Genomic DNA, 13012 nt, shown 5'->3' on the forward strand with positions numbered 1-13012 from the left:
CTCAAAATATACACAAAGACAAGGAAAATCTTTTAATTATGTACAATTTTATAATGCAATTATTACCAAATATAGAGAACAATGAAAAGGAATACTTAGCCCCCTTCTTGAATCCAGAATTTAAGATGCTGACTCAATATTAAAAGCTGAAGCACACTATAGGCATTAGGACATAGAGAATAAGTGGTATTTCCTTCGATTTGTGAAGTGATATAAGTATCCACATGATGTTAAACAATGCCCACAATTTCTCTACCTAAAGTCACCTCAGGGCCACACTAGAAAATTAGTCTCATTCCTTTACAACCAGAACCCAACTTGACCCCCCAAAATGTTTCACTGGATTTGACCCTGAATAACTCTGGAATGACTTGAAAAACATCTACACAAGATGAAGATTTCTGATGACAAAGAATATTTAAAAGAATTGGCTACTAGTTCTTAAGGTCATTCCAAAAATTTAAAGTATTTGCACATTCTTGGAAAAAGTATCTATACAACATTCTTTTGGATACATAAATGTTGAAACTTTTAGAAAAAAATCGAAGTGCTCTATAGTCAGCCAGTTATCCTTAAAGGCAACCGGGCAGATATCAACGGCTCATTTGCCACACAGTCGCCATGCACTGCAACACCCTTCCCATTTTTCTCCTCTAGAGCACCTTGTGGCAGAAAAGCTGTATAAGGTCACTGAAAAGATTTAGAGCAATGTGCAGTAGGCAGCTTTTGTAGCTGGAGCTTGAGCAGTTTTCGAGCTGGTGAGGGATCTAATTGTTGCATGCTTCTCTTCCCTGCAGAGGAAAAGAGCCAAAAAGTAAATTTCAATTAAATGCAAATAACATTTATTGAAAATGTATATGGACACTGTGCCAGACACTATAGGCATTATAATGACAAATAAGAGTCTCTGTCCTCAAGGAGATGACAATCTGATAGGAAAGCCAGCAGTAACTACAACCATAATATATGTGATGAATAAGAAAAGGTATATATAGCAATAATTTAGGGCTGGAGTAGGTCAGAAAAAGCTATGGAGAAATACTATCAATGTCACTTAGTGGATTCTTGAAGAATGAAAAGGGGGAAAATGCAATGGGTATTAAGTCTTGGATTTACTAAAATGAGATGGTTTGTGGGGATTTTATTCTTAGTCTACTATGCTTCTGTGGAATTTACATCTAAAATTTCCCATTAACTTTGAATATCTACAACATAATAGTCATTGTGAGGGGGAAAAAAATCATTTGATGTAGACCTTATCTCTGAGACCATATGCTTTCAAGGGCAGTTTGTATCAGAGGGTTATCACTCTGGTCCCTTCAAGAGACACACTTACCAAGCTGTACTGACACCTTCTGGAGGCATTGGGTACCTTCGTCCATAAAGGTATGCAGCTGCTTGACTGATCCTTGCAGTTCGTCCATCTGCAGATGAAAGACAGTTGCAAGCTTTAAGGGTCCATGGCTTCTTTAATGTCCCTCAAACGTACCAGGCAAGCTCCTGCCCAGGAGCTTTGCTTTTGCTGTTCTTTCAGCCTGGAGTGCTCATGCCAGGCGTATTCTTTCTGATCCTCCGGATCCACACCCCTTTCCCACACCACTCTATGCGCCAGCTGGCTGACCTGGATAATGTCTAATAAGATCCTATGTCCTGTGGCTTCTGGGTGGGTCTGGTCAAGAAGGAGCCCTAGTGGGAGGAAGCTGAATGAGCTCAGGGTATTTCTACTCAGGCCTGCTCCGGGAAGGATGATCTTGAGTTAGTTGTCTCTCAACAGAAGGTCATGGCTCTCTCAGAGCAGCCTACTGTGTGACTTTCTCCCCAGTGTGACTTTCTGCCACAATAACTGTTCCTCCCCTCCTCCCTTCAGGCAGTAAGAGCTTAGCTGCCTCTAAGCCCTAGGTTACTTCACTAACCCTTGTGGTTTCCCAATACCCGCACTTTATACATAGCCCCCTTATAAATAAACTCTCCTTGAATTACCCTTTCTTGACTGCTTCCTGTTAATACTTGGAATGATACAATATTACTCTTCAAAATGTCCTCCTGGCTCACTTCATTTCTTTTTAGTCTGTTAAAATGGCACCTTAGAGGGACCTTCCACACCTGTTCTATATAGCAATCTACTGCCCTCCCTGTACTCTCTCTCCCTTACTCTGCTTTATTAGCACTTATCGCCATATATTTATTTATTTTTTATCGTCTCTCCATGTTTTGCCAAGGTAGAGTTAAATATACTTATCTCATCTTATTACACATATTCTCCAGGTCTTTTCATTTCCAAGGATGACAAAGTAGCAAAGTTGGATAACTCAACCAAATATAAACATGAGCCAACTCACCACCAACTCCATACAATCAAAGATTTTGCTCTGGTTCTGTAATATCTCCTGGTAGTCAGGCTTTGTGTTAAGGACTTCAATCTGAGAAGACCCAAAACATGTTGTAGGTTCCACTTCGACTTCAGTAATTTCGGCTGCAGTTGCTCCTCTAAAAACAAAATAAAACAAACAAAAAAAGAGCTTTCAAGGAATGTTAAAATTATTTTCTGGGGAAGACATGAAAAGATGACCTAGGGAAAAAACCTCCAATAAGACTTTATTAACCTGTCCCAATACTTTTCCACCTGACTCCTTATTAACAAGGGGTTCTGGAACAATTATCCATTATTAATGTTTTTATACCACTGAACTCCAGGAAATGCTAGAAGCTACATGTCAGTTGACTCTGCCTAACAGTAAGGTCCATTTACAAAAAGGACTATAGGTGGGGTGGAGTAAAGCCAAATCTTGCTATTCTGAAGTCAATGTCTATGATCTTTCACCAGAAGAAAGCTGGGCCACTTCAACTACCTAAAAAAAACAGTATGATAAGGAGTTCATGAAAATCGATGATAACTCTCTATTAACAACTACTACAATTTAGTGAATGCCAGATACTTTCCATTTAACTTCATTTAACACTCACAATAACCCACTCAGGTAGGTACTAACATTATCTCCATCTGCAAACGAGGAGCTTCAGGCTTAGACATTAAGTGGCTTGCCCAAGGTCACAAAATGAAGCAATAATTAGGATTTGAACAGAAACAGCCTGCTTCCAGAAGTGTTCCTCTTAACCAATAAGCTATGCCACATCGAAAGTTTTTATTCTGAAACTGCCATCTTATACATTACCTATCTTCATGAACAGAACATGTAAGGGGTGACTAAAGATAACCATGCTTGGATTGGGGAATTTTTTCAAACCATATTTCTCAAAGCACCTCTCTACAAAGAGGCTACTTTTGCAAATAGGGTTTTGGCTAAAATTTTATAGTTGGGTTTCTAGCTAAGATTCTATTTGGAGAAAAAGCTTAAAGTCACTGGCTTAGATGGTCAACTAAATCAATATCTAGCACTTTCTCACTTTCTTAATGTTAAAGACCCAGACAAAATCCTTTCTCCTGTACAGCCTCTTCCATCACCTTCGAGTCTTTGCATCTCCATGAAGGCTCTCTGACCAAGGTTCTCTCCCACACTTGACAGCTGGGAGAACCTGACCAAGGTTCTCTCCTACACTTGACAGCTCTCAAAGGCCAGATATTCACTCAAGTCCCCTGACTATTATTTTTGACCCAGCCCCATGTTGCCAGGTACAGGGTAGAGATGTGCCTGTTTCCCCCAGGATGGGGAACAGCAGCGAAAGACACAGAACAGAAGCAATTCTGTTCTACGACTGAAAATAGTGTCACCAACCCTCCCCTCCTTCTCCTGACTCTCCATTATGGTCAGAGAGTGATAATAGACATTTTATAGAGCTTTGATGAGTTGCTTGGCTTATGAGAAAGGATTCATCATTCGAACTATGCTAACAGCTATCAATTCAAATCAAACTCCACACAAAGTAAAAAGATAGCTTCTGATGTCCAGTCGTAGATCTAACCTGGATATGATCTCATCAGCCTCCTTCTGGTAGTGTAGCAAGAGCTGATCCCAAGTCTGACGTTCTAAAGAAAACCTATAGAATCAGGAAAAAAAATTTCAGTTAATTTTTGATTATCTGAATCACCCAGGGCAACAAGAAGTACATTAGGTGCCTACTCTGTTTCTAAGACATAAATAAGATTATTAAAGGATAAGAAATCGAGACCGACTCAGAGGAAATTAATTTAGACAAATCAAACTTGAGTTCTTAAAATCAAATTAATATCTTTATTCCCCAGACTCCATAATATGAAATTGGCCATCAGTACAGCCCAAAAGATACCAATATGTAGCTTTCTAACTTCTAGTATTGATATACTAGTACTGACACTCAGAAAAAGATGTTTATTCTTCATTTTCTCAGGTTTAGTTATTGTCCCCAGAAGAATTTAGATTTTCCAACAAAGGTTCACTGATTTTCACTTACTTTGTTATGTATTCCTTCATCTCAGCCACTGATGTTTCCAGAGACAGATCTGAAGCTTTTCTAGAATACAGATAGGACTTTGAGATTAACACAAATCTTTCAAGAGCACTTGCTTTTAATATGACACCTTATATAATTTTAATGGCAATAAAACATGTTCAGAATTTATCTTTAAGAAATTAAACAAATATTTATTCTTGGACTCTATCTCACTTTTGCACTAGGTCTCATCTTCTATTTCTTTCATCAATTCCAATTCACAAATGGCCAGATTAACCTTTCTTAAAATATTCCTTTAATTTTTTTCCTTGCTTAAATACTGTGTTTACTGCATTTATAAGAAAAGTAAAAAATCCTTAACCTGGCACTTAAGGCTCTCTGTATTCTTGCTCCATTCAGTTCATTAAGTTTGATTCCTCCTGTTACCTTTTATCTATTCTTTGCCATATAATCCCACTCATCCTGACTCTGAATATCTGGGGTCTTCGATCTCTAAACTTTTGTTCACATGAATTTTTAGTCCCTTCCCCTCCCACTAATCAAAACCTTAACATCTTTTAAGGCCCAACAATACTTTTTCATACGACTATCTTGTCTTTTCACTTAAACTGAAGCTATCACAGGACAGGGATTATGTTTTACTTACATCAATGGCTCAGCTCAGCTAGATAATTAATCCTAATGGAAAGGCAGGCACTGAAAATGCCAAAATTTTGCAGATATACTTGGTACTCTACCTGACAACGATGAATTAGTTGTGCCATCTTTCATGTTTTTCTACCAAGGCCTGTGACACACAGTCTTTTATCACTGTGGGCTGAGATGCAGCAGCCAGCAAGCAGTAGCTTAAACATACTGCATTAAAACAGATGCTATGTTGAGCCAAATATTTTTCATTTCTTGAACACCAATGTTAAGTTTAAGGATTTTTGGAAAAGTAGACCTTTACAAAGTCAAAACTAAAAAGTTTATGATGTAAGCTCTAGTGACAAGATTTGTTGCAGGGCAGGGGTAGAGGGCTGGGCTCCATCCCTGTAGAGGAACTGCAAGTTTAAGGCTGGGATTTCTAAATTTCTCCTAATATTCTTACTTTCCAATAGCTAAAAAACACAAGTTTATCTCTAATTTGCATGGCTAGCAAAGATCTGAAGAATGCTTTTCCTATTTATCTTCCCATGGCTGGTTCTTTCTCACCATTCAGGTCTTTTAGGTCTCAGTCCAAAAGTCAATTCAGTAGAGGTCTTCTCTGAACCCTACCTAAGCCACCCCCTTAAGTTACTATCATTATTGATCTTAGATTATCACTATCTTAAATTATTATTTTCTACATATTTGTCTTTCCAATTAAAAATGTATAAGAAAAGAGACCTTGTTTGACTTAGTTATCACTATATCTCCAGTATCTAGAAGAGCCTGGTATGTAGAAGATGCCGGATAAATGTTTGTTGAGTAAATGAACAACTGACTAACTATAATAAAAAGTCTTAATTCAATTATAATTTAAGACAGAAGGGGAACTGAACTTACTCTTTTGAATCTTCAAAACATTTCTGTAGAGTGCCATTACTTTCCAGGCTGTCTGCAAAATGTTTTAATTCTTCAGAAAGAGAAGATGCTAGAGAAAATAAATTTACCTGTTATAAAGAGAATATAAATTTTCACAGCAAGCTGTTGACAAAGATGTAATAAACTTTAAGGGGTCTCAGCTCTAGGGTCCCACGTTACACTCTGGCCCTCTCACTCATTCAAAAAAGTGGTATAAATATGAAGAAAGATTTTATCTTTTTTCTTTAGGTAGGTATAGATAAAATGGAAGACAACTCTTCTTTATGACATTTATTGATAGTGTTTTTTATACTTCGCTGGTGAAAAAGCAGTTAAAAAGGTATATCAGCACTGACAATTCTTTTCAAGAGATGTGAACTGCTGGCACTGAAAGGAAATATGTTACAGAAGTCAGGCAACAAGTCAGGCAAGAATGTAATAAAAAATGTTAAAGGCAAATAAAGAATTACGGGCATATGGTGAAAACGGTTTTCTGCTTATGCCTGGAAGAGTCCATAATTACATTCAGGTGAAGAATGCATAGGGGAAAGGATACATTAAATAGCTATCAAGATAACCCTGACATATCTACTCTAATTATGGTGATGGTCCAATTCTGAGATAAACAATTTTAACTGATAAGTCTGAGTTCATGTATTTTCTAGGTCTTTTAAGTGGGTAAAATCTAGTATTCTGATCCTGAATAATTGTATAGTTACACTGTAAGAAGAGTTACTTCCCAGAAAGCTGAAAATTGATTCCTAGGAAAAAAATATTTATAACATATCAGAGATGAAGAGCTAATTTCCTTAATATAGAGAGTTCCTACAAATCAATATAAGAGACCAAACATGCCAATTTTAAAAAACGAACAAAGGATACAAACAGAAAATGAAGCACATATGGTTCTAGAAAATAAGAAAAAAATGCTATCCTCTTCAAAAGAAACAGATTAAAACTACAAAATACCTTTCCTCGCCTACGAAATAGTAAAAAATCTGAACTGTTTAAAAAAACCGTGTTAGTGAGTGTGACAAAACAGGTACTTGCATATAATGCTGGTGAAAGAATGAAATGATACAACCTTTCTGGAAGGCCATCTGGTAATTCTTACCATTTCATTTGACCTATTAATTTCAATTCTAGCAATTTATCTTATTTTTACTTGCACATGTGCCAAAAGGCTTGTGTAAAAAAGGTATTCATTACCCTATTCATTGTAATAGCAAAAGAGTGAAAACCCTAAAAGTCCATCCATAAGAAACTGGTTAAATCAAATATAGTACATTTATAAAATGGAATATCATGTGACTACTAAAATGTCAAGACAGCTCTATATGTGTGATACGGAGTAATATACAAGACAAATTTTTAGGTTAAAAAAAACAAGACAAGGTAAAGAACAGTACAGAGAGTATTATTTGATTTTAATGTATAAATGTTTGCAAAGGCAGTATCTCTGCACTGATACACAGGAAGCTGGTGGTAATGGCTGCCTCTGTGGAGAGGATGTGAGACTAGAGTTTAGGGTGGGAAGCAGGCTTACTTTTCACTTTTATACTTTCTAAACTTCCTTAGCATATGTTCTTATTTTTTTAAATGCAATTAAAACAGAAAGGAGCGGGGGCTGGTTTTGTGAAGTACCAGCTCCTTTAAATGGGGATCCTAAAAATGGGGCTTCAACTGACTTTAACAGAAGGTACAGCTCAAGGTCAAAGCTCACTCGTCCATTCTTAGGAACTTACCTTTGGCTCGGAAGCTTTCAAGACTGAAGCCCTCAGTGCCCCTTAAGAAAGGTTCAAGTTTCTGAACAGAGAACTAAATAAAGAAAAGCATTTTTAGTACGACAACCAAGATTTTCTAGGCCAGTCCCAATGACGTTCATGAACTGTTATGATGGTTAATAAATATGAAAGTAAACATGATTTAATTTTTATACCTAAGATCTTTTTCATATAAACAAATAGTTTAGGAAAAACTCTGTTAGTAAGACTATTTTTATTTTTAGTTTAAGAAAAAAATAGTCACTTAATTCACACAAATAACTTGCTTATCTAAACTGATGTAATTACCAGTTAGCCAAATACCGACTCAGTGTGTAGTCAGATCTCAAAGGTCTGCTTTAACTTAGATTTTGACCTCCGCTCACTTTAAATTTCCATCATTTCCTGTCATTTGCTGCCAATGGGCAAAAGATATGAGATTGGGGAAATCTCTCAGCTACTCAGTTAGCAGCAGCACCAAAAGGACTGATAGAGAGCATAGTCCAGGGGGAAATCAGCTGCTAGGATTAAATCTGGCTTTTAAATTAATCTCAACTAGAGAAAGACATCTCTTAATCTTAACAGATGCATCACACAGGACTGATTTCTCTTTGGGACTATATAGTAACAATTTAAAAAAAAAAAAAAAGGAAAAGAAAGCATTTCCCAATCCCGAGAATCTCACCTGGAAACTGGAAAGCAGGAGAGAACCAAGCCGTTTGCTTTCTGCTAAGCTGACACTGATGGATCTGCTGAGTTCTAACATAAAATATCGCATTTAAGGAGCTGGATACTTACAGTTAATAAAGTAAAAAAAAATTGAAAAATTTCCTCTCCTGATGCAGTCCAACTTAAGGCATGAATGCCCAAGCAACCTTCTCTAATTAAAGAGAGAATTCATATATAATCACATCTGATTTTTTTTCAGGATCGCCAAGGAATGAAATTTACCTATTAGTGCACCCTAACTTTAAAAAGTTACAAGACCTTCTTATGTATTACATTAAACTCTTGTCTTGTTAAACAAGGGAGATTAATAATATTACATTTTTAGTGTTTTATATTCACCAAAGAACAGAGATGGGAACATTTGAGCATTTTTATGACAGGCCCTGCAGTGTGCTCTAAAAACACTGTCTTAAGAGTCCTCTGATAAACTATGACCTCCATTTTACAAATGGGGAAACTGAAGCTCAGAGGGGAGATGACTTGTTTGAGGCCAGAGATTGATGAAGTGAGATTTCAGTCCCAAGAATGTTACCGAAACCTGTTTTTCCCAGTAATACCTTGCTGCCTTTTTATAATGACCTAATAATAATGTTAATAGTAATTTGTTGAACACTTACTATGTAAAAGGCTTTTTATTAAATGCTATACACACCTCATTAAAACTCGAGACAAGTATCTTATCAATGCCAAGTTACAGATGATAACACAGAGGCACAAAGATTAGGTAATAGGTAACTTGCCCAAGGTCACAAGGTGAGTCAGCCTAAATTGGATGGGCATTTCATATAATTATGCCACTGAATCCTCAGGATGTATATACTGTTTTTTTCAATTATGTCTATTTAAAAACATCACTTATTATTCAGCAAAGTAAGTTTGCTTTGAGAATTTGAGAGATACATATCTTTTGGTCCTCTAACTTCAGCTGGTTGTGTTTTTAAAGTTCTTTTGTCTCCTCTTTTGATTACTTCTCATTACTATTAATCAGGAAACACAGGATACCTTCTGCTTATAGCCAAAGAAATCTGGCAAGTGGCCAGGAATAACTGGAGGTGACCAATCTTATTACTTCAGTGATTTTCTGTTATACAGAATTTTAGGTGCACATGCTCTGGAATAGTGATAAAGGTAGGAGTAATCTTAAGGAACTGCTACTGTTTTCTTGGCACACCTATGGAAAAAAATACATGAGCATAAATGTGGCAGCAATTTTCTGATATGCTAAATGGCTGTTTTTATCCAGATTTCTTGTTAGATATCAGGCTATCTGGAAGTGAGGTAACATCTTTAAAATAATCATAATAGCTTAACATCTGAGCTATTTACTATGTGACAAGTACTGTGTTACATATCAATGCATTTAATCCTCACACGATCCCATAAAATAGGTATGATTTCATTCCATTTACTGACGATGACCAAAGAGGATTAAGGAACTTGCTTAAGATCACATAGCTAGTAAGTTTTCCCTGAAACATGTTAGACTTTCCACATTAAATCTTGTACTTTAATGCTTATTGATTTATTATTATTAAATTATTATTATAAACTCACACAAAATCACATTCAAATACGTATCTAAACACTTGGTTTTCACTCTATGTATATTTATGTGCATCTTCCCTGAGATATTTTCAGTGATAAAGCTTAAAATCAGGTAGCAAACCCATCTACCTTCTGTTTCACTTTAGGATATGAGGCAGAAAGCCATAGGAAGAAATCTTTAATGCCTCTCATCCCAACAGAGGTGAGCATTGAACAGTTGCAAATCGGAATTTCTGTTCATGGTACAGGTTACAATGGGCAGCTAATAATGATATAAACAGCAATAATAGTGAATGCTTGCTAGGCATTAGACATAATACTTAAAATATCCCTCTTACAGATGAGGAAACTGAGGCTCAGAGAGGTGATGTGATTTACTCAGTCACATAGCTAGTTAGTAGCAAAGTCAAGTCTATCCTACTATGCTCTTTCTGTCATACCTCACTGTCTCTTATCTGAGCTGCAACTCCACTGTCTTATATATGCAGCACCCCACCTGTGATGCCCTGATGAAAGGGAGGCAGTGATTTTCGCCGGTTCATTTCTTTCATACTTGCTCGCCGCCAGGATTGCCTCCTGTCTTGATGATGGGCAGACTGTTCTTGGGGGGACAAATGAAGGGATGTGGACTGAAGTCCTTCCTGGTGGCTGAGATCACAACTGCCCTCTTTTTTAAGGCTAGAGTCAAGATGAATTCTTTCCTTTGAAACACTTTGAGTCATCTCCAGAGAGGCAGATGATTTATTACACACTTCCACAGGGCTGGGATCTGATTCCAGTTGATGGTCATGAGTCTTAGACGTCACTTGTTCCTCCTCCATCGCTTGTTATAAAAAGGTCAAAATACAAAATCAAACCCATCACAACTAAGTATCTGGGCAAAAAGATGGAGAAAAAGATGTGTGCCCCAGATCATGGAAATACTGAGAAAGCAAATATGTGAATATGTGATTCCAAGTCCACCAGAAGCCACGAAAGCATTTAGGTATAGCTGAGAAACCTGCACCCAAGGCAAGAGGTACTGAATTTCACTACAATACTCACCTTCTACAGAGTCTGATCTAGTCACTGAAGTCATCCTGGGTGGTAAACCCTGAAAACAGAAAACTGAGGTGATCTGTTCTCCACATTTAAGCCCGTCTCACTAGGGCTTTACTACCTTAGAATAGGCCTTGTGCTTTTCAGCCTCTCTAAAGTGCCCATCTCTGCCCCATGAAATTTAGCTCCCTGACAAGGCCCAGCACAATGCCACCTCACCCACCACCTCCACAGACTATCAGCAGGGCTCATTACCTCCTGCTCTGAATTTCTAGAGAACTTACCACTAGGAATGCTCATCTCTTCCTTAACACATATCTTATCTTATTTCTCAATTATTTTGAGTTGAATTTGTCTCTAATTCCCTAATTCAGCTAATGGCATTAAGATCTACATCATCTTCCAAACTAGAAAAATCACATCAACCTTTACTTTTTATTATTAACTCTCCAGATCCAAAATCCTGTCCATTCTACCCCCAACAGTCTCTCTAAATCTTTCTTTAAATTTATTGAAATAACATTGGTGAATATTATATAAATTTCAGGTGTACAACTTTATAATACATCTGTATACTCCATTGCGTGCTTGCCATCCGAAGCCTAGTCTCCTTCTGTAACCATATACTTGAATCTCATTACACTCTTTGTTCTTCCCTAGTCCCCTCATCTGGTATCCACCATTCTGTTATCTGTATCTATGAGTCTGTCTCTAAATCTTTTCTCCATTTCCAGTTCTTAGTTTAGTTCATTTCATAATTTCCACCACCTCCCTCCCCTTTCCCCAAATAATCTAACAGCCTCTCCACTAGTTTTCCTACATCCAGCACTGTTCTTCTCCTACTCATTCTTTGGACAGCAGTAAAGATTTTTGCAGTGTATTCAACACTTTTCATAAGCTAGTTCCAATCTAGCCATTCTTGCTCTCTCCTGCCACTCCTGTTTCCTGCACCACTTTTGAATCTTTGAACATGGCCTGTAAAACGTGTTCATCCTTCCCAACCTAGCCCAGATGTGTAGGTTTCACACCACTTCTCTTTAGCAGAGCCGGTTGCTCCACCCCTTGGTCTCTCTACCACTGGCTGTAAAGTCTGTTTATGTTTGTCTCCCCAGAAAGAAGGCAGGGACCTGACTGAGGCATCTCTACACCTACCATGCTTACCCCTAAATTCCAGCAGAAATCTGCAGGGGGCGTGGCTTAAAAAGAAATGAATATAGGTGGAGGGACAACATGGAAAAGATAACAGAACAAGAACCAGGTAGGTCAAGGATCTAAATGCTCAGTTACGACTGTAATCACAGACTCAAGCCTAGATAAAAACAGCAATAATCGTCATTTGTTAAGCTGCTTGTTAGGTGCTTATTATATGTCAAGACCTGTGTTATATGTAAGTGCTTTATCTGCATCATTATTTTATCCCATTAATCCTTTCCACAGCTTCTGTACAAAGTACTATTATTCACCTCTTCTTGCAGATAGGGGAACTGAGGTTCAGAGGGCAAAAGGCTGGTTCAAGCTTGTTACACTGCTAGTCTAGGGCAAAGGAGAAATTCGAACACAGGCCTGTGACCCACCCCAACCCTTTAACCACTGTTCAGGAGTCTAGACCGCTGGCTCTGCAAAAAGGACGAGTGAGAGAGGCGCCGCCCGCCTTCAGATTTCCCAGAGGAGGCCGCAGCGCCCCAGGGGACCCGCAGTGCCCGCTGTCACACGGCGGCGACGGGACTGGGTGGGCAGAGATCCGATGCCAAAAAGGCCGTTGCGAGGGTGAGTGGGGCGTAGTCTGGGGAAAGGTATGCGACTTCCTGACCTCAGAGCGACGCCCGTCCAGCCTGGAGCCTCCGTTCTTGAACTACAAGGCCGTCGGTCACTCTCCGTGGCCACCGCTGGGTCACCCCGGGACCCCCTGCGCCACTGCGACTCTCTACTCCACCAGGTGCTCCGTCCACAGACCACGCCCCGCGCCCCCACCGCCGCTTCCGAAACTCCCGCCAACTAAGGGC

General features: G+C 38.4%; 1 protein-coding gene across 6 annotated transcripts; it reads right to left on the minus strand.

The window, feature by feature from the left end:
* Positions 1-28: 28 nt before the first annotated feature.
* Positions 29-12990, minus strand: DSN1 (DSN1 homolog, MIS12 kinetochore complex component). Of its 6 annotated transcripts, none has more exons than XM_025039762.1 (11): positions 12820-12988; positions 11016-11064; positions 10468-10810; positions 8383-8456; positions 7680-7752; positions 5917-6004; positions 4390-4449; positions 3922-3996; positions 2340-2487; positions 1337-1424; positions 29-791 (listed from the first exon to the last, which is right to left on the minus strand). In XM_025039762.1, exons 3-11 carry the CDS (start codon positions 10790-10792, stop codon positions 688-690), a joined length of 1035 nt encoding a protein of 344 aa, XP_024895530.1. In that variant the 5' UTR covers positions 10793-10810; positions 11016-11064; positions 12820-12988; the 3' UTR covers positions 29-687. The 6 variants fall into 6 exon arrangements, with proteins under 6 accessions (XP_024895530.1, XP_006921849.1, XP_015452748.1 ...); XM_006921787.3 differs by having other exon boundaries at positions 10468-10794; positions 12820-12987; XM_015597262.2 differs by lacking the exon at positions 10468-10810 and having other exon boundaries at positions 12820-12990.
* Positions 12991-13012: the final 22 nt, after the last annotated feature.

The sequence above is a fragment of the Pteropus alecto genome, unplaced genomic scaffold, assembly GCF_000325575.1.
Source record: "Pteropus alecto unplaced genomic scaffold, ASM32557v1 scaffold45, whole genome shotgun sequence".
Classification (NCBI taxonomy): domain Eukaryota; kingdom Metazoa; phylum Chordata; class Mammalia; order Chiroptera; family Pteropodidae; genus Pteropus; species Pteropus alecto.

Bases quoted from the DNA above. Each gene is read 5' to 3' on its own strand.
- DSN1 (XM_006921787.3), bottom strand. From the start codon at position 11,049: ATGACTTCAGTGACTAGATCAGACTCTGTAGAAG. The intron at 8,457-10,467 runs GTGGGGTGCTGC...ATTTTATGTTAG, and splicing joins CTTTCATCAGGGCATCACAG to AACTCAGCAGATCCATCAGT. The intron at 3,997-4,389 runs GTAAGTGAAAAT...CTGATTCTATAG, and splicing joins ATGAAGGAATACATAACAAA to GTTTTCTTTAGAACGTCAGA.